At 40.1% G+C, this 25,897-nt stretch overlaps 1 protein-coding gene across 6 annotated transcripts in view; it reads left to right on the plus strand.

Moving 5' to 3' along the window:
• The window catches only part of ralgapa2 (Ral GTPase activating protein catalytic subunit alpha 2), a 96,154-nt gene that overhangs the window by 24,157 nt on the left and 46,100 nt on the right, over positions 1-25,897 (plus strand). For 4 of the 6 annotated variants that reach the window (XM_030443652.1, XM_030443658.1, XM_030443653.1 and 1 more), the window contains exons 4-27: positions 1,064-1,121; positions 2,827-2,870; positions 3,005-3,185; positions 3,377-3,492; positions 4,055-4,193; positions 5,860-6,068; positions 6,567-6,812; positions 7,057-7,236; positions 7,485-7,619; positions 7,772-7,920; positions 8,056-8,167; positions 9,141-9,378; positions 11,036-11,215; positions 15,260-15,406; positions 15,853-15,975; positions 16,818-16,903; positions 17,006-17,096; positions 17,369-17,542; positions 18,476-18,655; positions 19,393-19,586; positions 19,679-19,777; positions 20,642-20,797; positions 24,736-24,864; positions 25,668-25,796. In XM_030443652.1, the coding sequence (XP_030299512.1) occupies positions 1,064-1,121; positions 2,827-2,870; positions 3,005-3,185; positions 3,377-3,492; positions 4,055-4,193; positions 5,860-6,068; positions 6,567-6,812; positions 7,057-7,236; positions 7,485-7,619; positions 7,772-7,920; positions 8,056-8,167; positions 9,141-9,378; positions 11,036-11,215; positions 15,260-15,406; positions 15,853-15,975; positions 16,818-16,903; positions 17,006-17,096; positions 17,369-17,542; positions 18,476-18,655; positions 19,393-19,586; positions 19,679-19,777; positions 20,642-20,797; positions 24,736-24,864; positions 25,668-25,796 (3,495 nt within the window). The remainder of the gene's footprint in view (positions 1-1,063; positions 1,122-2,826; positions 2,871-3,004; positions 3,186-3,376; positions 3,493-4,054; positions 4,194-5,859; positions 6,069-6,566; positions 6,813-7,056; positions 7,237-7,484; positions 7,620-7,771; positions 7,921-8,055; positions 8,168-9,140; positions 9,379-11,035; positions 11,216-15,259; positions 15,407-15,852; positions 15,976-16,817; positions 16,904-17,005; positions 17,097-17,368; positions 17,543-18,475; positions 18,656-19,392; positions 19,587-19,678; positions 19,778-20,641; positions 20,798-24,735; positions 24,865-25,667; positions 25,797-25,897) is intronic. The other 2 variants (XM_030443657.1, XM_030443655.1) reach the window with 2 other exon arrangements.

The following is a 25,897-nucleotide window of genomic DNA, read 5'->3' on the forward strand; positions in this document are numbered from 1 at the left end:
GGTCAGAGCTGCATACGTAAAGCAGTAAAGGACAAACTTGACCTCTACATTGCAATCATGAAGTCTTATTGGGTCAGTGATTAGGATTTGATGAGAAGCAAGCCATTGGGGCATCAGTTCCTCACAGTGCACTGACTATTAACTAGCCATGCGTGCACACGCTCACACATCTGCCATCCCCCAAGCCTTTTTTTCATCTCTCCAGAGGGACCCAGTTAACCTGTCGCTGTATTCAAGAATAATGATAGGCTGCTGAAAGGTTAGAGCGCTCTAATTGAGTTGTAAAGCGTTTGTTGGGGAGGTGATGACATTTCTCAGTGCTGTCCTGTGTCACTGGGATCTGCAGACATGCTAGACCAAGTGGAGGGAAAGGGCACGCACGCTGCATTCCTTAAGTGTAGGATGCTTTTTCCTAATAGTGCCTCTTACCAAAACAAAGTCAGCTGGTGTTTCTTCTTTTCCCCTTTTTTGTAGTAACAAATACAGAACATATGGCGGCAATTATCAAATGTTTCCATTACTGTTTAACTTGCTGATTATATTCGTGATTAATCAATTTATTGGTTGGTCCTTTACATATCAGCCAATTCGGAAAAATGTCCTAAGTTCCCAGGACCCAAGGTGATGTCCTCAAATGTCCAGCTTTGTCTCACCAACAGTCCAAAACTTTTAAGATTTTCAATTTACTATCATATAAGACAATGAAAATAAGTGTTTCAGATGCAAGTGAAAATGTATCCTGCAGAGTACAGCCTGGAGCTACTCAGTACTTTGGTATGCAACTACTGTGTTATTGTAAATGCTTAAATTTGCCAGACTCTGAATTAGATTTCTTATGGGTTCTGTTGTTTGTTTAATGTTAAGAGGTATTTTATTTGTTGCCTAATCTTCATGTACAATTTGTATATTTTGTTTTTGTTTCTAATAATGCTATGTCATTTTAATTTGTATTTCTTTGTTGACCCCCTGGAAGATTCGCAACTACTTTTTGGAAGGGTTCCTAAAAAAGAACATCTCTCTTACTGAACCTAATCCAACTATTTTTATTTATTTTTTTCATCAGAAAATTCTACAACATCTCCCTGAGAAAATCTACAACCGATGGCAGTTTCACAGTATAGGTATGTATTGCAAATCTATTCAACTTATGAAATACTTTTTGAATGTAGTCTATTCATTGCACCTGATAGGTAGTTATATACTGCATCTTCCTTATGTGTCTGAAACCTGTAAGATAGAAAAATTCACCGCAGCCATGCTTAAGCCCTCCATAATGAAGAGAAAATAATTAGTCTTAGAAGGGGATGTAAATGGAAAAATGCAAATGAGCACTTCATCTGAAATGCAAATAAGTAATTGAATTATGCTGGCAGGATTTCAGTCCCACACACACAAAAAAAAGGAAATCCTTGCAAGAAGCGATAACCTCAATTATAACTGTTGTTTTTCAGCCGTTGGCAGCAACCGTGGAGTTTTAGATCACTGTTGTAGATTGGTCTTCCCCTCAGGCTTGTAATTCCAAATATCGAGACTCATCAGGGGTTGGGTGCTCCACACAAATTCACCTGTTTGTTGGTCATTGGAGGAAATCCTCAAAGGTTTAAGTCTGTTCTCCGGCCTTTTCCTGAGCTTGCATAGAATTTTCCTTAGTGCTCATCAGTTGTGTCACTGGTCAAGATGGTGTGCTGTGACCATGTGCTTATGCTTGAAGAACATGTGCTGTTGGCTCGGTAGCTCCTTGCCATACCTGAGTTTTAATTTAATTTTTAAGATAACTTTTTCTTTGACATTTTTTAGATTTAATTTAATCTCTAGTTTCATTGGTAAAATGATTTTGATGCACTGGAGTACTTATGGTGGTAGGTAGGGTACATCAGTAGTGACATCATTAATATGTAGAGGTTTTTAACCTTGTAGCTCCAAGCTCAGCGATTTGACACAGATGATTATCATTCTCTGTCTGCCTGCTTCTAATTCATCCTGTCCTCAGCCCAAAAACTGTGAAAGAATTTCTTGAGACCTTTATGTGTTAAACATAGAAATATTATTGATCTAACCTGATAAAGGGGAACTAACAAAAGAACCACTAGAGGATACTTTAGGTGTTTTTACACCTGTGCCGCTTAGTCTGGTTAATCATACTGTGGTAAATTCTCCCCCCTCTGTGAGATTTGTTTAGGCAAAATCGCATCCAGGTGCGCACAAAAACAACCACATTGAGACCCTAGAAAGGAGGTGGTCTTGGTCAAACCAAGGGGAAAATGCACCGAGTTTACAATCTCATCAACTGGTTGAGATCAAACAAGTTATATGTTTTAAAACTGCCTTAAACATACCTCTGAAGTAATTTTTGCTCCCACAAAATCCCAATTTTAATCATAATCCTTCATTTAAAATCAAAAGAACTATTGAAAATTTCTTCACAGCCCACATGAAAACAGTGCTGTCTGCAGGCTGCCAAGAGTATGTCCTAACACACACACACACACACACACAACACGCACACAGACCTCTCCCGCCCAAGGTATTTAGCAATCAGAGCAATGTCTCATTTGATTACAGCGGAACCAGATTGCCTTCATGAATGCATGTCGCTGCCAACTGATGTTAATTTTCATCAGGAAAATGTGAAGCCTCGCCACTCTCCCCACTAGTTTGTCAGAACCGCCTATCAAGGTCAATTTGCCTCAGTGGAGATGACAAGCAGGTCCCTCCCTGTCAGCTTTGTGCCGTCTGTTGTGTCTGTGCTTGTGTTGTAAAGACCTCTTTTGACTGTTTGGACTGCAAAAGTCTTTGACAATTGGGTTTTTTCTCCTTTTTTTCCAGGTTCTATTCTGAAAAAGCTTCTACACACTGGAAATTCTTTCAAGGTATTGTATGAATATAAAAAAAAAAAATCTTCAAAATGTGACTTCATAGTAGGTCGAAGGATTTCTCATGTCTGTATTCTAGATTATTTTAGTTTGTGCATCCATTAATATTTCCCCCCCTTTGTCCTGTGTAGATCCGCTGTGAGGGGATCCGTCTCTTCCTGCTGTGGCTGCAGGCCCTGAGGGACAATTGTGCTGAGGAGCAGTTCCTTATCTTTGCCTGTCTGGTGCCAGGATTCCCTGCTGTGCCCTCCACTAGAGGGCCCTGCACCCTCGACACTATCATTTACAACCCCTTCTCAAACCCCCCTGATGGTGAATATGGATGCTCATACATGTGTGAATTGATAAACACAAAGCTTACAAAGCCTGTGAAGTAATGAGGAAAGCTATTGAGGTCATCTGAAACATATTCAAATGATGTTGGATTGTGTAAGTTTTTCTTTTCTTTCTTTTTTTTCGAAAACTCCTCCACTTAATTTAAACATCTTTATCAATCTGTGCAGCCAAGGTGGTGCCTGAGGAGATTACCCCACTGGTCCCAGCTGTGGTAGGAGAAAAGGTAGCAGATGACCAGACGTGCTACATCCTCGAAACCCTGCTCAAGTACATGGTCATCCAGGTAATAACAAAATGTACTAGAAAGACTATTTGCCAGATTATGCAGTGGCTTCAGTGTGCTTATCATTATCATTATGATTGATATTTTCATATCAACTTAATATCAAGTTTGAACTCAGTCCCTTGTAGATACTGGGTGACTGCAGTAGCACAGGTTGTGTTACAGTGCAGGGTTGCTTGTAAGATAGTGGGAGACATTTTTGTGGGTCAGTGGTTAGGTTAGGTATAGTCTTCTGCCATTTTTGTTTTTGTTTAAACTGCTTTTAAAGACTTTATTCTCCTTTTATGTATATTTTGTGAACAGTGCATTTTATGTAATCCTTGTCTTTAACAACAGTACGATATACAATTAAATACAGTATCAATTGTCAAGTGTGTAAAGTTGGAGTCTTTTAATCTTCCGTGTATCTAACCCAAACCATTTGCCCACTATAGACGTCTTGGTTAGACCAACCTTCAAACCATTGTGTTGCAAACAATATGCTCTCACTGTCTGAGTGATGCTGGAACCGTCTCTGCTGCCTGTCACCTGACCTTGTCTGCCTTTGTGCTCCATCTGCCAGGCATCCAGTTTAGAATGGAAGAACAAAGAGAACCAGGATACAGGCTTCAGGTTTCTCTTCAGTCTTTTCAAGAAGTACTACCTTCCACATCTATTCCCCTCCTTCACCAAGCTTACAAATCTCTACAAGCCTTTATTAGGTAAGCTGATTTACAGTATATATAGTATTTGCCTTTGTCCTGCTTAGTGAATATTCTATTACTGCAAAGGTACACACACTGTACACACACTGTACAGACACTGTACAGTAGATGCCAGAGCTGTTATTTGGGTGATACAATCACCTATATATCTATACATACAATACTGTATGTGTTACTGTTCATTAGTAGAATTGTACCATTTGCCCTTTTGATATTAGATCACTGCATGCAGAAAGGGCTTAAAGGGATATTCCGGTGTAAATTTAATCCATGTTCTAACACACCGAGACACCGAGTAGGACCCCCCCCTCGAGAGATAAAGTTTGCAGAGCACTAGCTCACGTAGCTTTAGCATCCTCAGAAACGACCGCACGACAACAATACACTGCAGTAAATGGATCCAAATATAAACCGCCACCAAAAAGCCACAAAAAATGCTCAGAACAGCACCAAACTTCAGCAACAGTACAAAAAGGGTCTCAGCACACAGTCCGGGGCATCTAACCTTCGCTAGCTTAGCTGGATTGCTATAGTGAAGCTAAAAACAGATTTAAACTCTCCCCCATCAGCTTCCGGGTCGGGGAAGTCCCGACGCGACGATTACCGAGTGAGATTAGAAATGCTAGATTCCATTCTTTTCCCTGTCCGCTCTCGATAATAACTGTTATAAACTGGCAGGTAAGACACATATGAAATTTGATTGCTTTTCCATGGAGTCATAATCATACATTTTCATCCATGAGCCGTGGAACTGTACTGCACTCGGTAATTGACTCGTCGGGACTTCCCGTCAACAGGAAGCTGCTGCAGAAGAGTGGTAAATTTAGTCAGCTTTTCAGTAGAAATCCCGCTGAGCTAGCGGAGTTTTAATGCCCCGGACTATGTGCTGAGACCATATTTGTACTGTTGCTGAAGTTTGGTGCTGTTCTGAGTATTATTTGTGGCTTTTTGGTGGCGGTTTATAGTTCGATCCATTTACTGCAGTGTATTGTTGTCGTGCAGTCGTTTCTGAGGTTGATAAAACTCCGTAAATTAGCAGTCTGCTAACTTGATCTCTCGAGAGGGAGTCTAACACAGTTTCACGGTGTGTTAGACCATGGATTAAACTTACACCGGAATATCCCTTTAACCATTGTTTTAGACACAATATTTTACAATATTCACTCAAACACACACAACCTACACAGAAAGGGCTGTGTGCAAAATAAATCATCGAGTTGTCTTTGCTAAAGGGGAGACAGCAAAGTTGGTAAGCTTTATATAGTATAACTAAGAGCTTGAGGAGTAAGAGGATTTCTTTGATATTTGAAACCCAGAGTTAAACCTTAAGGTCGTTTGCAAACCCTATAATGCCATCCCTCTGCTCAGTAAATCAAGTGCTGAGGCATTAGCCATTTAAGGTGAACTCCACAAACAAATGTTATTGTTTACACGAGAGAATGATGTGTACTGTTGTGATACGGGACTCCAAAACAACAATTGTTCCTAACCTTATGTTTGAGTGATCAACTTTTGATTCAGCATGAAATACCTTGAACAAGTTCACAGCAAGACACCGGAAGCTGACATTTAATCTCTTTGTCTTTCTCTCTTGCTCTTTTCTTTTTCTCCTTTTTTCCTTCCATTTTCACCTCCCTAACTGTTCATCCCACTGGTCAATTAGACCTACCCCACCACAGACCAAAACCCCTTTATGTGCCAGTGACACGGAACAATGAGAGCACCTTCTGCACCAGGGACCAGTACCTGGCACCCCGTGTGGCCTTCATCACCTGGCTGGTCACCTTCTTCCTGGAGAAGAAGTATGTCAGCAGTGCTGCCGTGGCGCAGAGCGCCAAGAACGGCACTGAGGTCATTCCCAAACTCATCCAGGTGAGCATGCCGGTACCATTCTGTTGAATTCTCACACTATTGTGAAAGTATTTTTGCAGCAAAACCCCTGAGCGCAAGAATCTATGGAAAGACGCAAAGAGAAAATATTCAAACCAATTTATAATTAATTAATCCTTTAAAATACTACAATATACATGTCAATTGGCAGCGCAAAACTTGGAAATGAAATAACTACATTTAAACATCACTGGCTGTAAAGTCCTGAAAAATTGGGACCAACAAGACTCCATCAGTATTAGATATGTATCATTTATCATTATATATAAGTGTTTTAAATAATATAGTGAGGTTTATATGCATCCAGTAGATTTCTGGTTTAAACAAAGTTACAGTAATCAGGGGGAGAAAATAATATTGTGATTACATGGAGGTAAGGTTCATTATTAGTAATAACCAATACAGTATCACATTCTCCATAAAACTGACCATGAGAGACACTAGTCGACCAAGTAATTTCTGTGTCTCTGTTGTACCCAGACTGTCACTGCAGGCAGTAGCAGCCAGGAGAAGGAGAAGGATAAGACATCAGATGGTGATACGAACGGGCCAGGAGGGGAGCCTGAGAAGAGCCACTCCAACAGCAGCACACTGTCAGATAGACGGCCCAGCGATTCCAGTTTGTGTAGCATTGAGGAGGAGCACCGCTATGTTTATGACATGGTGCACGCCATCCTGCTGTCCACCAGGGACAATGTGAATTTTGTCAACGAGGTCTTCCACCAGGTATAGTCGGGTCACCAAGAATTATGTCTTTATTTGACATTGTTCAGATAAAATTGCAAGTATTGTACAGTTTTCAGTTTTGGTCATGTGTAGAAAACAGACTGGATGGTGACACTGTGATAACATGTATTATGCTGCCCTCTCCTGGACATTTTTCAACATAACATGAAGGCCTTTCCTACCTTTAAAACCATTCATAATACTGTAACAGTCCAAATTAAAATTCAGTGTTCTCCCATCTAAGGCCTTCCTGCTGCCATCCTGCGAGGCATCGGCAACCAGAAAGGTGATCAAAGTGTACAGGAAGTGGATCCTGCAGGAGAAGCCTGGCTTCATGACAGAGCCAGACACAACTACCCAGGGAGATGAAGTGGATGGCTCTGAGCAGACACTCAGCACAGAGACTAACAGCATGCACGCACAGGTGAAACCTCAGCCAATTAAAAAAAGAACAAAGATCAGCAGCATATTTTAGGCACTAATAATTAATCTAGAGTAAGTTAAGTTTTACTTTTGAAATTGAAAAATATTTTAGATGTATTCGTTAAAAGTTTTGAGATTTTAATTTTAAAAAAATAATGCGACATTACATTCTCTATTATATATTGTATGAGTATAGTATCTGTCATTGGTGTACTGCCCAATCAACTGTCCTGCCTTATCTTCTGCCAGACGTTACAGAGTCATGGCCACAGACGGACGTCCAGCTGGGGGAGGACTTACTCATTCAGCAGTGCCATCAATCGGGGCTTTCTCACTGAAGAGCAGAACAGGGATGTGAAGGCTGGTATCCAGTCCACACTACAGGTATGTGTCTATGATTTATCCTGAAGTCACAGCATTTTGTGCTTAGATTCAGAAGAATTTATGGTATGACCTTTGTTTATCATTACTGTTTCCTTATTTCATCTTTTTGTTTTGCTGTTTTTTTCATCTTGGCTCCGTTTTCATGTGTGTAGGTGTTCCTGACCAACTCCTCCAATGTGTTCCTGTTGGAGCCATGCCAGGATGTACCTAAACTCCTAGATAACCAGGTTGAGGTGTGCAAGGGTGTTCTCAGCATTTACAGGCACATGATCATGGAGCACACGATGAATACGCAGACATGGTCAGTGAATTAGTCAGATACATGTGCAAGATTTTTCCAGTCATTCCTTCATGGCTCTTACATTTATCAGGATTCTTCATGCCTTTAAACCTTGCCTTTGGTTGACACTTGTTATTTGCTGTCTGTGTTATGCAGGGAGCAGATGCTGCAGGTACTGCTGAGGATCACAGAGGCAGTGATGAAGAGGCCACAGGAAAACCAAAGAAAAGACAGCTTTGCTGAAAGTTTAGCATCTATACTCTTTAGGGTAGGTCTTCAGGTGCTTAGTTTTAATGCAGGAACACACTGGCCCAAATGTCTGAAACGTTTGGGGAGACTAGGACGAGTTCAGAAACAAACCTGTTTGGTGTGTTTAGCTGTGTTGGAAGTTGCAAAGTCTGAGAGTGTTGGCGGTTGGGGGATTGTACAACATCAGATACTCTGATTGGTTGTCTGCTAGCTGTTTAATGACCATTCTGATTGGCGGTGTGCTAGCGAATCAATCACGTCTTTGTATAATAACGAGCATGAGAGCAGACAACGCCATAATGATCTTTCAAGTAATGCCAAGTATTGTATTCCACAAACGTCTTCTCAGGTCAAACGAATACTGAGCCAATACTGTGTGTGCTTTGTTTTTCTCTGATAATCTATGGTCTGCACTCCATTCCGTCATTTCCTGTTTTCATGTTTTGGATTACTGGCACAAGACTAGTGCCACCCGATGTTAAGGAGATTTATTGCATCTCGCGCAAGCGCAGAACGTACACGCTACTGTTTAGTTGGCGGTCAAGGCGGTATGTTTCAATGCAACTTTTCTGCCCAATTGGTCAGACGAGAGGCAACGAAGTGGTCGGATAAAGGCAGTTGACCATTGGTTTGAGTCTGGGCAGTGTGTGGGCCCCTTAACATTAACTGATATACAAGCTATTTAATTTATATGGGAAACGATGAGGGAGTGAGTGTGAATATGTGGGGGGGGGGGGGTGCATGCTCGTGTGTGCCTGCCTGTGTGCGTGTGTGTGTGCCTGCCTGTGTGTGTGTGTGTGTGTGTGTGTGTGTGTGTGTGTGTGTCTTGAATGTATTGTTGGTTGTTGACAAAAAGGCAAAGGAATACTATACCAAATTCTATGCATCTGTGTGAGAACTCTGCTGTCACATCTGATCAGGTGCTGGAATTCCTAGCTACAACTGTGTCTGTCATTGCTATTTCATCCTTGCCCGTCTCATCTTGCATTCAGACCATCATCGTGGCATGGGTGCGAGCCAACTTGTGCGTATTTATCTCCCGGGAGCTATGGGACGAGCTGCTGGCAGTGCTGTCCTCTCTTACCTGCTGGGAGGAGCTGGTGACAGAGTGGGCCAGCATCATGGACTCGCTAACGGCTGTGCTGGCACGCTCTGTCTATGGCCTGGACATGTCTAACCTGCCTCTGGACAAACTCAGCGAACAGAAGGAGAAGAAGCAGAGAGGACGTGGTGAGAGTGAAAACAAGGGAGGGGAAGAAATCATGATTAGATGGATTTTATTCTGGATTTGGTAACTGTTCAGGTCAGTGTACTATACATATGCGCTGGAGATAGCCATGGTAGCATTTGGTATTCTGTATTGTCCATCTGTCTGTCCCATACTTCTCTCAAGAACACTTTGAGGGAATTTCTTTAAATTTGGTGCAAACATCAACTTGGACCACTTGGATCCACTAGACAGTTAAGATTTTGTTTTTCAGAGGTCAAGGTCTCTGTGACCTCACAAAACACTTTTATGACTATTGCTAGACAATTCATATGATAATAATGACAACATTTTCCACAAATACAAGAGCACAATGGATATGCAGTTTTTCAGGGTTGATACCTATATTAAGAAGGAACAGATTTCAATATTAATTTATTGGTTATAAAAACATATTTTTCACCGTGATCCCTTAAACACTTGTGACAAAGATATGTAATGTAGGCAGGATGATTTTCTGATTAACACATTTTTATTTTTCTTAAATGACAGCAGTGCATTGAAACAATTAACACGAAATTTGATTGTTACAAACCTTCCCAAACAGCATCTTTTTCTGCATTGTGTTTTTTAAACCCCAAAGTTTTTTCTATATCAGATGATATTGACAATATAAACGCTGATACAGGTATATCTGTGATATGCCAATATCGGGCTACTAAATCAGCCAAATTATGTTTTGGTCGGCTCTAATAAATAAGATGAAGTTATGACATTTTATATCATAAGCACAATAATGTGAAAAAAGTGTCCCTGCCATTTTTCGCAACGCCATAGCTCAGAGATAGCAACTTGACTGGTGCACAGAGGCACATAACCGCAATGAAGTTATGCTAGCATACCTTTTTTGACTTGAGTTCTTAGCACTATTTATTATATGTATTCAAATAACTGACTTGATAGATTCTGCTATAGTTTGTGGACATATATCTATAGATGTGTGACAGATTTTCTGAATGGATGTCAGGTAATTCCTACATTATGACCTCTTGCTCAAATAAATGTAGACTCTTAAACATGTGTTTAGTACTGCAATTAGTCAATTGATTGATTAGTCTACCACCAGAAAATTAATCAACAACAATTTAACTATCAGTTACTTGATTAATTCTGTGGATCTTTTGAGGGACAAAGCAATGCATTCTCTTTTTCCCAGCTTTTCAAATGTGAATTTTTGTCTTCCATCTTTTGGGTATTTTACTGCTGGCTAAACATTACAGCAGTGACAAATATGTTCTGGCCTTCCATCCATCAGTGTGCCCTGCTGCCTTCCTGCAAAAGACAAAAATGTTCACATTTTACATATCTGAGCTTTAAGTTTGCACTTGACCACAAGCTTAAGCTAGTTCAGATATTACCCATGCTGCACATGCACGTGAAGAGAAATGGGCAACCAGACAGTGATTTTAAAAGCAGTGTGTGGAGTGTTTTATTCAAATGACCTTTTTAAAACTAAAACATCATAACCATAATCATCCTTTAAGGCAATCTGTATTGCTTAAAGCCACAGTAAAGTATCTTGTTTGTCAGGTGAGATCCAAATATTTAGTTGCTTGATTATAATAATAACTTGTACACTGACACCTAAATAATCATCAGGTGTTGTTCTCTGCATGTCAGGAGTGATCCAGGACTCCCAGAAGGCGGCAGCAGTGGCACGTTCCTTCTCACTGAGCTGGAGGAACCAAGGGGAGCAGGGTGGGCCAGGCGTTCAGGAGCCCATGAGGATACGCTCTGCCACTACATCCGGAGCTCCTGGTGTAGAGAAAGCCCGTAACAACGTCCGACAGAAGGCCTCCGGTAAGTACCTGTAGTATCAGTGATAACAGTCACTATACCATCAAAGACCATAAATAAAATACAAAGGGACAGCTTTTATGAGAGCCTCCGCCTGTATGTACTAGTTTGTAGCCATGCTGTGTTAATCTTCTTGCTTTGTGTAGGCCAACAACACAGCACTGATAAGCTTGTGGAGCAAAGCTTCAGCTCACAGGGTCTATCAGACATATTGACTGCCTGTGTAAGCCTTCAGACAGGTCTGTGTGTATGCCAGCCCAGGTGTCGTTGAAAGGCCCAACGCAAAAGACAAAGAGGCCAGCAGATGGCCCCCATTGTTCCCCTCATATGTCATTGGCCAATGTCAACATGTTTCTATGTCATTTCGATTGCAGGCATACAGCGCAATCTCCCCCCCCCCCCCCCCCCCCCCAACGGCATGTCAAAGGCCAGCTTTGGACACTCGTTGTCATTAGCTCAATTCAGTCGCTGCAAACAGCCCTTATCGGATAGGAATGTGGCAGGCTAATTATAAGTTGAGCTGGAAGGCAGTAGAGTTAGTAACTAGCTGCAATGCCTGTCTTGCTCGACTTAATTTAGTCTAGACACAATCTTAATGTAGAGGATAAAAGACAGAGACGATCCCTTTTTCTTCCCTGGCCTTCCACCCCTCTAATTACCACCAACGGACTAAAATGACGAGCTTGTTGAGCTAGGAGCAGATGTATCTGTGCCTGAAGGATGAAGTCTTAGAAGAGGTGTGTTTGTGTGTGTGTGCTTGTTAATGCACCTATTCTGTTAGTCTATTTGTTTGTAGCTGCATGCAAGCAAAGATGGACATTAAACACTACCGCTTCAAATTCCCTTCCCTTTCTTTGGCCTAATTGGATTTCTCCCACATTGATCTTCAAAGAGCCGACAGCCCTCCTCCCTACTCCTCAAGAGAAGACCCACACACATCAATTGCACGGCAGTTTTTGATAGTTTCATTAAGAGTGTAATTAATGCTCATTAATATGCATAAATGGGAAGCAGTGGTGAGCTGTAGCAGAGACGATGTATCTCTCTCTCACTGAAAGGCATAATTAAAGTGTGCCGAAAGCAGAGAATAGAACTCTCCTCTTTCATTGCTCTCTTTGAGATTAAGCCTGAAGTGCTATCCACACACAATGGCAATGCCTCATTTTGACAACTGTCAAAACTTGGCTGCACTTGCACATGCAAATACAAACTAATATTGTTTTGAGATCTTGTCTTGATAATAGGGTAAACCTGGATATTTCATTATGGTACTCATTAAGCTTCTCCAACTACAGAGACCCAGTTGAACAAGCTCTCACTCTGTCATTGCTGGGATGATAATCAGTTATACCTTTACTAATTGGTGTTAGAATTATAATACCATTAGTTTATATCCTTTAGACAGAAATAAGGTGCAATGTTGTAGGTTTGGCCTGTACACAGTTAATTCTTTTACTGTGTTTAGTTGCAACATTCAACTAAAGCATCCTAAAGACAAAGTCACCCCATTCCCCTTTGTCCTGAATAAATAACAATTAAATTCACAACTTTAAGAAACATTAGTAATACACAGCATATAGCTTAGCATAGCCCAGTGTTTATGGTTAATTAATTTTTAAGAAAAAAAAGTAAATTTAAGACCAGATTTGGTGGAGCAGTATGCTTAGCCACAAAAATGTGTTTAGTTTAAGGGCTATATCATATTTCATCTTTTAATTTTATCACTATCATCTCTATGAGCATGGTCAGAGTAAGCTGTACCAGTCTAAACTTTAGCCTGACCCATAAATCAAATGACAAAAGGTACAAAACAGATGCACAGCATCTCTATCATATTTTGGCATATATGTCGGACAATAAGCAACAAGGATTTGCGCTATTGGTGTCGCAATCTCGATTGTAAGTCAGATATCGATCGAAATGACGTCACAATTTAGGCCTTCTAAATTGAAGGTGGAATCGAGGATTTAGCCCGGACCCAATGTCACATCTGGCAGGCGAGCCAAGAAGGATAAAAAAACACAGTATATCATAGCACAGCGAATGGGTTTACATTGGATCAGGCATTGCAGCAGAGACGCAGGTTTTCCCATCCTTTTTAATGAGGGTAGTCCATTTTTGCTACACCAGTGTGTGCCAAAAAAAAAACAAGGACCAACCTGCACATTTTACCTCACCACTGTCTGCTTGCTATGCGCGTGTAGCATGCGCGTCCACAGGCAACACATCAAATATGGTAGAACATCTCTCAGGCATCACACATACGTGGATTTAACTGAGAAAACCACAACATATATGTGTATATATGTCACCACATATTGGATGTTTTGATGTGAACTTGAGTGACCTCTGCTGTGAAGAGTGCACACTGCAGTTACAAAAAAATGGGTTCTCTCTGTGACTTTTCTTCTGTTATTTATAGTTTCCAGTTGATCGGTGAGAAAAGTTATTGTTACATTTATATTGTCTATAAATGATATGAATTTAACGATAAGGCCTTAGTGTGGTATATTGCAAACAAATGAAAACCAATGTTCCAGGACTAGTCCAACAACAGCATTGCCATCTGTGCTAAATAAACGAAACAAAAAAAGATCAAGAAACGATCATATTGTGACGTTCAAATTGAAAATCGAATCAAGGATTTGGAGAATCGTGACACCCCTACAGAAATGCCAAAGATACCGTGTCTTTGAGGGCGTTTAGAAACAGTGTCTCTATTCTTAAGTGCGTCCACCAGATACCTCTGAGTAGTTTATTTTCACCTGTAAAACAATTAAAAATGATGTCTTATTTCAAATATTTTTAAACTTTTCTTTAATTGTTAATCTGTTTTTTTCCAGTTTTTTGTTTGTTACTTGATTTGTATTGATTATAAAATTCCAATGTAAAGCACGTGAAAACGTTGTTTCAAAAGGTGTTTTATAAATAAAGTTAATTATTATTTTCAACCTCTCAAATGTCAATATTATCATTCAGTATCATTTAGGCTCTCGTCTGAGCAAGTGTCAGTGTGATGCTGCATCTTACACAAATAGTCAGTATTAGGGGGTCTAGTAATTCTGAAGTTAAAAGCTGCAGTACAAACATCCACAGTCCCAATCCATCCAGCCACCCACCAACCTGCTGCCACCACTGCATTACCATCGGTCCACACCCAGAATGACAAAACCTGCGTAAACATGCATTATATCCACAACCATCCCGTTTCAACTTGAGTTTTGTCTGACTGTGAGCATGCAGGAAACTGCTGCCTGCTTCTGTTGACTGACTGCGCTCCACATGGTGCATTTAGTGGCTGCTTGCAAATTATAGACATTGTGACACATTCAGTTCACATCCAACGTTCATACATAGACTTGTCTCACTGTTTTCTATTTTTTTTACTTAGTTAATCATGGAATTCATTTATAAAGTCAATCTACCCTCATAGTTTTCTTTATATACTTAATTGTAGCCTAGTTGATGTAATGTAATGATACTGGTTACATCCCTATCCAGTATCAATGCATGCAACAAACTTGTTTCAGTGACTTCAAAATGAGTTTGGTTGAGGGCTGGAAATTATATAGATATTAAATTGTCATCGTAATTTGAGACTGTATGTTTAGGTTTTCAATTTTGCCATATGGTGATATGGCATAAGTGTTGTTTCTTTTCCTGTTTTAAAGGCTACATTACAGTAAACTTGCCAGACTGTTGTTTTAATACTTGCCTTCACCCAGTGAGTCATTATATTCACAAAACTCATGATTATTTATCAAAAATGTCAATATAGCCTAAAAATATGCAGTATTTATTTTAAGGCCATATCGCCCAGCCCTCATTTTGTTTTAATAATGTATTTTCTTCTGGTAAGAATGTGATTACAATTCTTTAATCAGAGCCCCAGCTGTCTTTTTTTCTAAAATTATTTTCTCATATTCAGGTCAAACTTTGGCCTGCTCTTCTTTATTGTACCTGCTGTTAATACTGTCTTCTTCCCTCTACCTCTATTCTGTTTCTACCCTCTTTCTTCTTCCTCCTCTTCTTTTTCCCTGATGGAAGCTAAGCGAAGCCAGTCCATCAGCAACTGTGTTCATCTATACGAGGCTTTGCCCACTACTAAAAGCGTTCCTATGCTGCTCCACACTGTGAGCTCTTTCTTGCCTGGTATCTCTTCTGGTAACTCTGCTTGCTCTCACAGACTCTCAGGTAAAGTGTGTTCTGAGAGCTGCATGTGTTTGTGTGTTTGTGACCTCTGCCCAGTCTTTCCATTCATCAATCACTATCTGTCATACACAACCGGTTTCTGTGTCTGATGTGACAGTATTTGGATCAGAGAGGTTTATGATTTAACAGGAACTTGTCTTGGGCTGGCTATTGAAAAAAACCCATATGACAGCCTGGCAATGTGTAGAAATAGAGTCTACAGCAAGAGTATGAGTGTGTCACCACTGCATGTGTGCATGTCCTAATTTCTCACCAATGATGTCATTAATATATTAAAACTTCATCTATATAGTGTCTTCAAATCCCTAAAAAAAGCAAGTTACTCTTGTTGTGTTGACTTAAAAGGTTTGTGTAACAGTTTTTTTGTTTGGTGCGGTACTGTAGCTCTGCCTAACTATGTTATTTCTTTTCTTTATCTTGTCTGTCAGATGTGGAGGAGTGTCAGCTGTCAGAATGTGGGGGGGAGGAGGAGCTGGGCGGAGGGGAGAGCCCTCTGCCACGTAGCAGCAGCACCTCAGACATCACCCAACAACTGTCTGAAACCTTACCAGGTACAGTGTATACAATTGCAAACTGAATGTATCTACCCCACATTTCTCTAGGGAAATAACATCCCTGACAATGACTTGTGTTAAGAAGAGGTACATGTAAGCCATCGGGTACCTCGATAAAAACAGAAAAACAAATTTGCCAATTAGGGTTAGGCCTTTGCCTTTGTTGACATTGGGTTAGATGTCATAGGTGTGAAGACGATAGTTAGAAGTGGTGGAATAGTATTAGGCCGTGGTCTACAATTTGAGGCAAACCTTTGATGAATACCTATCAATACTGTGAATTTTGAAAGCAGACTTGGTTTTATACATGAAGTTAAAGATTGGAGATTTTATTCAAGGATTAAGTTCATCACCTATAGAGAGGATATGGGAATACCAGGCAACCAGGGTGTATTCCTGTGTGTGACATATCATTTTTTTATTAATCTGTTGTATTACAAACCCAACAGAAATAAAACAGAATGTGACAATTTGCTAATCCTGGCCATATACCCCTTTGAAAACAGTACTATAGAAGACTATATTTAATACTGAAGAAAACTCCAAGGCACTCTTTAATCTATTAACGTACCTTTATTGTCAAGGCATGGTCATGTTAGACCAAATAAACAAAAATTAGTATAGAAACCTTTCCAAAATCACCTCTTTGAGTTTAGTAAATATATTGTCATTTATCGTAAGGAAATTAAAAGAGTTGTAAAGAGCCAGATTTGGCCTTGAAGTCCTCATCAATTCTCACTGGCAGGATATAAAAAATGTTTGTCTGTCTAATATAATTCAAGGACATAAAGGCAGTAGTAGAACGATCCCTTTTTCTAATATCCCCTGTTGCTCTTCAGCCCAGAAGAGAGAGTACTCCCCTACCTCCTGTGGCTCTGATAGCAGGACATCTGAGGGGAGGAGAGAGAGCAGTGAGCCACCAGTGGTAAGAAGAATCATCTTGTACTGTAATATTATATCAAAGTAAGGAAATAAGATTTTGCCCCTTCAAGTGTCTCTCATTTAATGTTTGTTTCTGTATTCCTAGATCCTCATCCGGCGTAGCAGCAGTCCATCTGAGACAGAGTGCAACACTGAGGGACATACGAACTACTCAAGACCCAAGCTCAGAGAGAAAAGTTAGTGATAACTTCATCGATTTTTTTTTTTTTTTAATGATAATTGATGGAATATCCATGTAGCTCTGTTTTCATTGTGTTGCACATGAAGAATCTCTGTTTTAAAATTTTGGAAATTCATCAGATAAATCAAACACTTAAGCATCAAGTGATGCCTACTCTTTTTATGGATTAAAAGTAAATAGTCATGTATCCATACAGAGCCATCTCCTCTTTATATCTTCTCACACTATTTTTGTCCTTTACCTACTTCATTTACTCGCCCTGCCTAGGTGAAAGTATAAGCAGTGAGACGTCCAACGGCTGCCTCAATGAAGCTGAGGTTACCTGGCAGGCCTTTGATGAGGAGGCTGACACTCAGTCCACACAGTCAGCCCACATGGACGTGACAGCTGACCCCCAGAGCCAGGGGAGTCTTCTGCTCAGTCACAATGAAGCTCTAGCAGGTATTAGAGCTGATAAACACTCAACCCTGAGCAGCAGAAACAGATTTCTACTTTGTGGTATTATTCAAGATGTATTTCTATCCATCGATGAATTATAACAGAATAACAATAGATAAGAACTTGGCCTTTTATAGTTGATGAGCAGACCAAGAGGATGTTATAAAGAAGCTACTGAGGGTCAATTAGAGAGAAATGCACAATGAGGTAAATTTAGGTAATATCTTTTCTATGGCTTTTTAACTTTTTGGTTCAGTGTAATCGATCAACTAGAAACTATGAATAACAGAAGAGAAGTCATAGAGACTACCTCAAATAATTGTATTCAGCCAAGACAGCAGATACTGTCATATTTATTAAAAAAACAATCTTACCTAGCAATCCCTTGTAAACATTCAGCACAGAGTCAAAATGAGCTGAAATGGTTCAATAATTTTTAGAGTCTATAGTAACCTTGATGGATTCGTCATGGTAGTGTGGCCTAGTAAGGAAACTTAACCAGCATGTCAGTATCTGCTACAGTACCTCTCTGGCTAAACTATTTAATCTTTTCAATCCAGCTGACGGCTTGTGTGTTGGCCATTTTGAATGTTGTGAAGGGAAAATGACCTGTAGTGTACAGGTTGATTTAGTCAGAGCTGTGCTATATGTTGATTGTAGACATATGTATTTTGATTGGAAAATAATTATCCCCTCAGGTTTTAATAATTATCTTTATTTAAAGAGCACTTTCAAAGGTTTACCCCATCCTCTCCTCTTTCCTCCATTATGATTATAGATGGAGAGATTGTGTTTCAACTCTGCCCCTCCCACCCCTGTATGTGAATTTGTCTGTTTTGCCCCACATCGTGATCATCATGAAGTTGTCGCTCTTCCTTTATCCCCTTGCTCCCTTCCTCAAACCCAGTTTTATCCCTTTCCCGTTGTTGTTTATAGGTCCTGCGTGTGCCCACCCTCCCCACTCTGCACCCCCGTCCCACCACCACCACAACCACTACCACTATCCCCAGAACCCGCCCGCCTCACCAGCCCTGCTGGTGCACACAGAGTGCCCACGGGACTGCCCCCTGGATGACACCATGCATCAGTCTGTCTTACACATGCCTCACCACTTGGGTACTGCTCCCCAGCTGCTACTCATCATATAGACCATAGAGTCCTCATTTACCATTGACTATCTATGCTCTATATTTTCCTCCTTGACTTCCTTTACTAACATTACACCCCCATCCATCCACGTTTCTTTACATTCTCACAGATGGCAGATCCTGTTCAATTACTCAGTTTGAACCAAACATACAGTACATTACTCTATATCTTATTTTATTTGTACACAGCAATCCAAGAGCAGGAAAATCATTCCTTTAATAATCACCTCAGATCTGCTTCATTATCCATAGTTTCAACATCTCTCTCTTTTCCAGGCCTGAACTACTCCCTGTCATTCTTGTTTTTCCCACTGGGTGGCACTGTCCTCTTATGATTCAGTTAATTTGGCTGATGCATGCGACTTGTGCTTGTTTTCCCAAAAATGTTTCAGCGCTTTGATCTGTTTCACTGGACAAGGATCTTAGTGCTTTAATGCATTTGGGAAAATGCACAGTGTGGCTAGGATTTGGTCAATAACTGCTCTAACAGTAACAGGATGCCTTTGAGAGTTTTTTTAAACATAAATGTATTATAGTGAAGTCATTTGAAATGCTTTTAGGAAAGATGTGCATTTGTTGACTGAATCGCATGTCCTCTATGAACATAGTTCACTTTGTATAAAGTATCAGCAACTACAAAAAATGAACCAAATTACTTATTCTCTAACCCAAATCACCCCAAACTCTCTCTCTCTGATCATGCAGACAGTAGTGAGTGTCTGGCTGATGATGTCAGCATCATTGCGGGTGGGACCCTTACTGGTTGGCATGCTGATTCAGCCTTCGTCCTGTGGAGGAGGATTTTAGGTATCCTGGGAGATGTCAACAACATCCGTTGCCCCAAAATCCACGCCAAGGTCTTCTCTTATCTCTATGAGCTCTGGCACAAGCTCTGCAAGGTGAGATGGAGGGGCAAAAACAACCACCATATTTATCTTTTTTTTTCACTTGATGTTCTTTTTAATTACAGAAATTGAACATATGCTTACAGATCCGGGACAATCTTGGGATCAGTGTTGACAACCAGTCCTCTCCTCCCCAGCCTGCCTTCATCCCTCCAATTCGAATGCTGGCCTCTTGGCTCTTTCGGGTATCAACAACACAACAGACAACATTAAGAAAACAACACTCACAATGATTGAATACTTTTAACATGAAAAATGTGCAAAATGCCACCAAGCAACTAAGGTTAGATATAAAGTGATTTATAGTTTAGTAGGCACACAGCATGCAGACTAATCATTTCTGTCACATTCTACAGCATGGTGTATGTAGCATTAGAGCTGCAACGATTTATCAACTATTTGCCAACTAATAAATTATAAAATCAACTATTTTTTAATTAAGTTGTTTGAGTAGTGTTTTTTTTTTTTAAATAAATGATAACATTTTCTGATTCCAGTTAAATTGTGATTATTTCTTGTTTCTTAGCTTCTCTTTCACAGTAAATTAATGATTTTGTATTGTGGACGAAACAAAACATTTGAGGACTTTGTCTTCGGGTTTTAGGGAACACTTCATTTAAGATTTTATATAAGATTTTATATTTTATAGAACAAACACATCATCGATTAATTGAGAAAATAATCAACAAATTGATCTACAATAGAAATAATCATTAGCTGCAGATCATTAATATATTTAGCTTTTGTAAACATGTGTTGTGTTTGATTACATTCCCAGCAGCATCAACAAGTAATAAACCTGACTAACATAGTTGGCATATGTGGCATATTTAAGTCAAACTCAATGGATAATGTGCCTCTCTGATTGAGATAAGCAACTGTGGTCACATTATATACACATTGGCTGAAAGTGAATCCAGTGGCTTTCACCGGAACATTTGATCAGTTACTTGCACCACCCCTGTAAAAAAAAAAATAGATGCTTAACATGTCCAAGTCTTCAGTTCCCCACAATGATACTGACCTCAGCCCGTCCCTCTCCTCCTCAGGCCACCATGCTGTCCGCTGAGTACAAGGCTGGCAAGCTGCAGGCATACAAGCTGATCTGTGAGATGATGACCAGGCACCAGGACGTGCTCCCCAACCGTGAATTCATGGTGCACCTCTACCACATCATGCATAAGGGCATTAGCAGTGACGACCAGGTACAGCCAGCAGGTGGCACCTACAGTTAGGCTGCCAGTTGTTATAATTTTCACCAACAGATGGCGCACCAGTCAAACTCATGCAATGTACATGTATACTGTTTAAAAACTGGAAAAAGAGGCTTTGTAGTGGGCAAATTGCCATCTACTTTTTCCTCTGTGATGTAAGTCAGTGATTCTTATTCTGTTGGATTTTGTTTCTTGATGTAATTCAGGTAATCCCTAAGTTTATTATCTACACCAAATATGTGTAAAGTGCCAGTTCTTATTCCAGATATTTTAACTGAGACAGGTCATACATATGCTGTGCCAATCTCAGACTGTTGAGGCTTCATTTCAGCTGGTAATGAAAACTGCATGCCAACCAGTGGTGATGAAGAATGTTTTGATGTTTTGGCATCTTCCTCGTCCTTTAGCCACACCCTACCTCATTTTTAAATTTGGCCTTGCTCCATTCCATCCAGACGAAGCTGAGTGGAGATGAATGGAGTCCCCCAAAACAAAGGACCGGGATAAAAGTGTGAGGGGGGTGTTTTGGATGCGTGTGTGTGTGTGTGTGTGTGTGTGTGTGCCCTCCTGGCTGGGTTTCTATTGCGCCTTGGCAGTGCGACAAGCTTATTAGAATGTTTTCCATGTCGTTAAATAATGTTTTGAGCACCCGCCGCGTATACGTGATTAATTAAGGATTGACGTCTGTCGCGCTCTGTTAGACTGACACGTCGGCCGGGGGCCCAGAGTAGGCTGGCCTGCCTGCGTGCCTGCCTGCCTGCCTGTGTGTATGCAAGTGTGTGAAGGAGCGGGAGGGGAGTCTGGGGAACGTAGTGTAGAGTAGAGCAATGAGGGGGGCACAGAGAGGGACTGAGGCAACATTCTCCAGCTTTTGTTGTGGCTCTGTATAATGCGTCGGGGGGCCAGAGCCAGGCTGGCCACTGAAGCATGCTCAAATTGGCCAGAGAAAAGAGTCCTCACGCCACACAATAGAGGACAGCCGCACGCCTGCTTAACATAAGAAAGTGGCTCTTACTCTCCCCCTCCTTCTTCCTCTCTGCCTTCACCCACAACCCCCACCCTGCCCAAAAAAAGGAAAAAACATACACTTTTGAAAATCAGCCATACATTTATGTAATTTTTTAAATCTTTTTTTAAATCTTTTTTATTTCATGCACAATTTTTTCAATTAGCTTACATCATCAAGTAGTCATCAGTAGAGGCTGGTCTGCAAAACATCAAATCTGACAAATGAATTGGTTAAACATGTAGTTTGTGTTAAAGATGAATTAACACACAGTTTGAATTGTACATTTAAAATATTCTAGATTACAGACTGAGGCAAACTGCCTGTTTTATCAATAAAATAAAACAAAAAACTGACCAGCCATGTTTAATAGACAACAAGGGAATCCCAGTGCTAATCCTCTCCATTAATTCAACAATTTGTCAAAAAAATCTGAATGTGTGTGTGTATATACATATATATATATATATATATATATATATATATATATATATATATATATATATATATATATATATATATATATATATATATATATATATATATATATATATATATATAATTTTTGTCAGGATTCTTTGTCACTTGTGACAGTCAAAGAAGTGTCTTTGCGTTCAGGCTGTTAGTTGGACAAAATAAGCATTTTGAAGATGTAGCTTTCTGGAAAAAGCTTATTAAAATGTCCCATAACCCAATTTGACATCATATAAAAACTCAATTAATTGGGAAAATGATCATGAAATTAATTTGTTTTTAAAAATAATTATTTGCTGTGGCCCTAAAGCTTTGTGGAAAATGACAGTTCCCTTGGAAGAAATCTCCTTCCAGCTGAAGGAGAGTGCCAAAGTCAGGGCTATTGTCCATCCCCTGGTCACTGGTCCGACAAAGGCATGACCAGAGCACAATAGCAGTAATATATCTAATAGGTCTATGTCTGGACTGTGCATACAAATACATTTGTTAATTTCATAATCAGCTATGCATATATACACTTCGAACACCAGTTAATCCTACACGAACTAACTGAAATGCCAGGTACAAGAAGACCGTTTTCCTTGCATGCATTTCCCCTCAAAACTAGTTAAATTTTAACCTCTTTAATCTTAACGAGGGGTCTTGTATGATTGATATCTTGCCAGATTAAAATGTGACAGTTGACCCCCTAAGCCACAACTGTGGCTGTTGATTTAACCTCATAGTTGTGCAGATGGGTAATATCCCTTCTTAAATGCTTGTGAAGGGAAAACTCAAGGTGGTCAAAAATATTCACGGTGATGATAGCGGTGTTGACAAGGTAATCTGCCTGTAATAAACTTGAAATGTCCATGTTTAGAAAGTCAGACAAACATTTTCAAATGTAACGTGTGGTGATGTAATACCAGTCTGAACCCTGTCACCCCAGAGGGCCAGCAGGTGGACAGCGTGTGCTTTCCTGGAGATGAGGCCAAATAAAAAAGGCCTGAGGTGGCTCTATTCAGAGTTACGTTAATGCACCTTTTGTTGACACAGGGGCTGTTCCGACTGCCAGCACACAGCCACATGCGGGACTCATTTCCCATTTCTATACACACACCTCAAATCAGGTTCCCTCTACTTACACATACAATAAAAAAACACTTTGCATTCTGTATTTGTGCCCTCCTCTAAAATGCTCATTTCAGGCAATCACGCAACAGTTTGTTGCATGCTAATTACCTCTGACTGCACCACACATTATGCTTCAGAGGTCAATTACGAACAAAATGAGGGTAAAATGGGCCCTCAATCCTTAAGCTCTTCCCACCAATTTTCCACATGCGGTACATCATGTTGCTTTTGACTTACTACTTACTGCCTCTGCATGTTTATTCTATTCTCCTTTTGTTCACCTGCATTCCCTGTTTACCAAAGCTTCAGGTGATTAATGTCATTGCGAGAGACAGAGAGAGCGAAATTGTGTGCATGTGTGTTTGCTAAGGTGCCCCTCGGCTCAGCTCGAAAACAGGCTGATGTTTGAACTGTCCGATTTACACAAGTTTATGGCCAAGAAGGCAGGTGTTTCTAGCCTGGACCTTGACTTTGTACACAAATGCACATGCGAATGTCTCAGATAAGAGAGAACAATCACTCTGCCTTATTGGGATGCTACATTCTCATACAAATATTTTTTTTTTTTTCCAAAATAAGAATATTGCTGCTGTCAACAAAGAACAAATAAACCAACCTCTTTTCTGCTGCTTCACCTTCTAAATAAAGAAAGTAAAACCTCTCAGTTGCTTTTTATGTTCTTTTCTTGCATGGTATGACACTGTACATACTTGAGCGGTTTGTGTAGAACCCTCTACAGTACAGCATATGTCAATGTTGAAAGAGCACCCATCTGCCACTGAGCCGCCTGTACCTCAGCAAAACAATACCTTGTCTCCGGCTTTAATTACAGGTTCGCTTGTGTGTGTGTGTGTGTGTGTGTGGATACACATAACTCGCGAAAGTTGAGGTCTTTTATTCTCGCTCTTATCCTCTGTGAACAATCCATCTGCTGCCTCTCTCTCTCTCTCTCTCTCTCTTTCTCGCCTCTTTCTTTCCTACTCTATTTTTCTATTCTGTCCTTTAGTGACATGTACAGTTGAGTGCCTGTTCAACATACTTAAAATGCTTAGCCTACCTGAAGAAAAAGCTTTCTCCATGCCATAGCTCTCACATGGTGGCCCATTTACAAAATATAACTGCTCCACTCCACCTACACTTATAAGACCCGGTGCTCATACCAACTACTTAAATCCAATCTAACTGTGTATATATTGTAGAAGATACTAAGTTTTGGTTCTGATGGATGATAGCTGTTTATTCCTGTATCAAGTCAAGTCCGTTGTTGATAGTTATCAATGTGAAAATCATGGTTTGAATCCTAGTAACATTTGTGTGTGTTTGTGTGTGATATTAGGATGTTTTGAACACCATCATCCGTTCCTGCTCCCCACGTTTCTTCTTCCTCGGCCTGCCGGGCTTCACCATGCTCATTGGAGATTTCATCACTGCTGCTTCTTGCGTTCTCAACTCGGCCTCCTTAGAGGTACACAAACACAGTTTTTTAACATTCAGATTCATTTCGTGTGTCAAACTTGAATCAAAAAAGTTATTAAGTATATGCATATTTATGTTCTGGATTGAAGTGTTTCATTACTTGTTGTGGAACAAAGATTTAAAGAAACTTGAATGTAATCGTCCATACTCCTCATACATGTTGATCTTCACTCTTCAATTTAACGCACTTTGATATAGGACCGTAAAACTGCGACAGAAATTAGAACCACTAAGTATTTTTATGGATGCACAACTTTTTAGGATTTATTTTAAGTCAATATCAGTGACCAATAATGTCCTGCTTCTCATGGCCAAAACTCATGACTGATAATTTCACATTTTGCATGACTGGCTGGATTGGGAACAATTCATAGCCACTTTGTGTAAAGACCATTTAGAAGACCACTTCTTATTAACACGACTGTGCGTCCTTTCACACAGTTTTGATTGGCAGATAATTTCTCCCAGCATGGATGTATTATCTGTTTTGAAGGTAATAGCAGCTCAACAGGTGCAGCAGGATGTACAACCTGCTTTAGACCTGCATCCCTCTTGCATTTAATCAGTCATTTTGTTGCCCAATGCCTACCATGTGTCAAGAGATTCTGTTGAATATAAGCAAGAATCATGAATAAAGAGCCACTTAATTCTGTTGGATCCCTCCAATCCTTTTTCCCCAGATAACAACCTTCCTGTTTCCTGGAACAGGGTTGTTTTCATGTAGCACTAGGAAATTAATGATAGCATGAATTGGTTTTTTTTGTTTTGTTTTTTTTTTTTTATCTCTGCCAGGCTCCAAGGATGGAGGCTCAGACCATGCTGGGCTCCCTTGTGTGTTTGCCCAACATTTACGTCCAGATTCCAGTACTGCAGCGAGTCTCTGGCTCTGATGACATCATTGTAAGCAATGAGGATATCAAAGTAAGTGGTTAACAGGTACCATAATGGATAATTTCAGTAAAGACATTTAGAAACAAAAACTGCTCACTGTATTGTTGATTAATCATAAGAAGTATGATGAA

The sequence above is a fragment of the Sparus aurata genome, chromosome 16, assembly GCF_900880675.1.
Source record: "Sparus aurata chromosome 16, fSpaAur1.1, whole genome shotgun sequence".
NCBI lineage: Eukaryota > Metazoa > Chordata > Actinopteri > Spariformes > Sparidae > Sparus > Sparus aurata.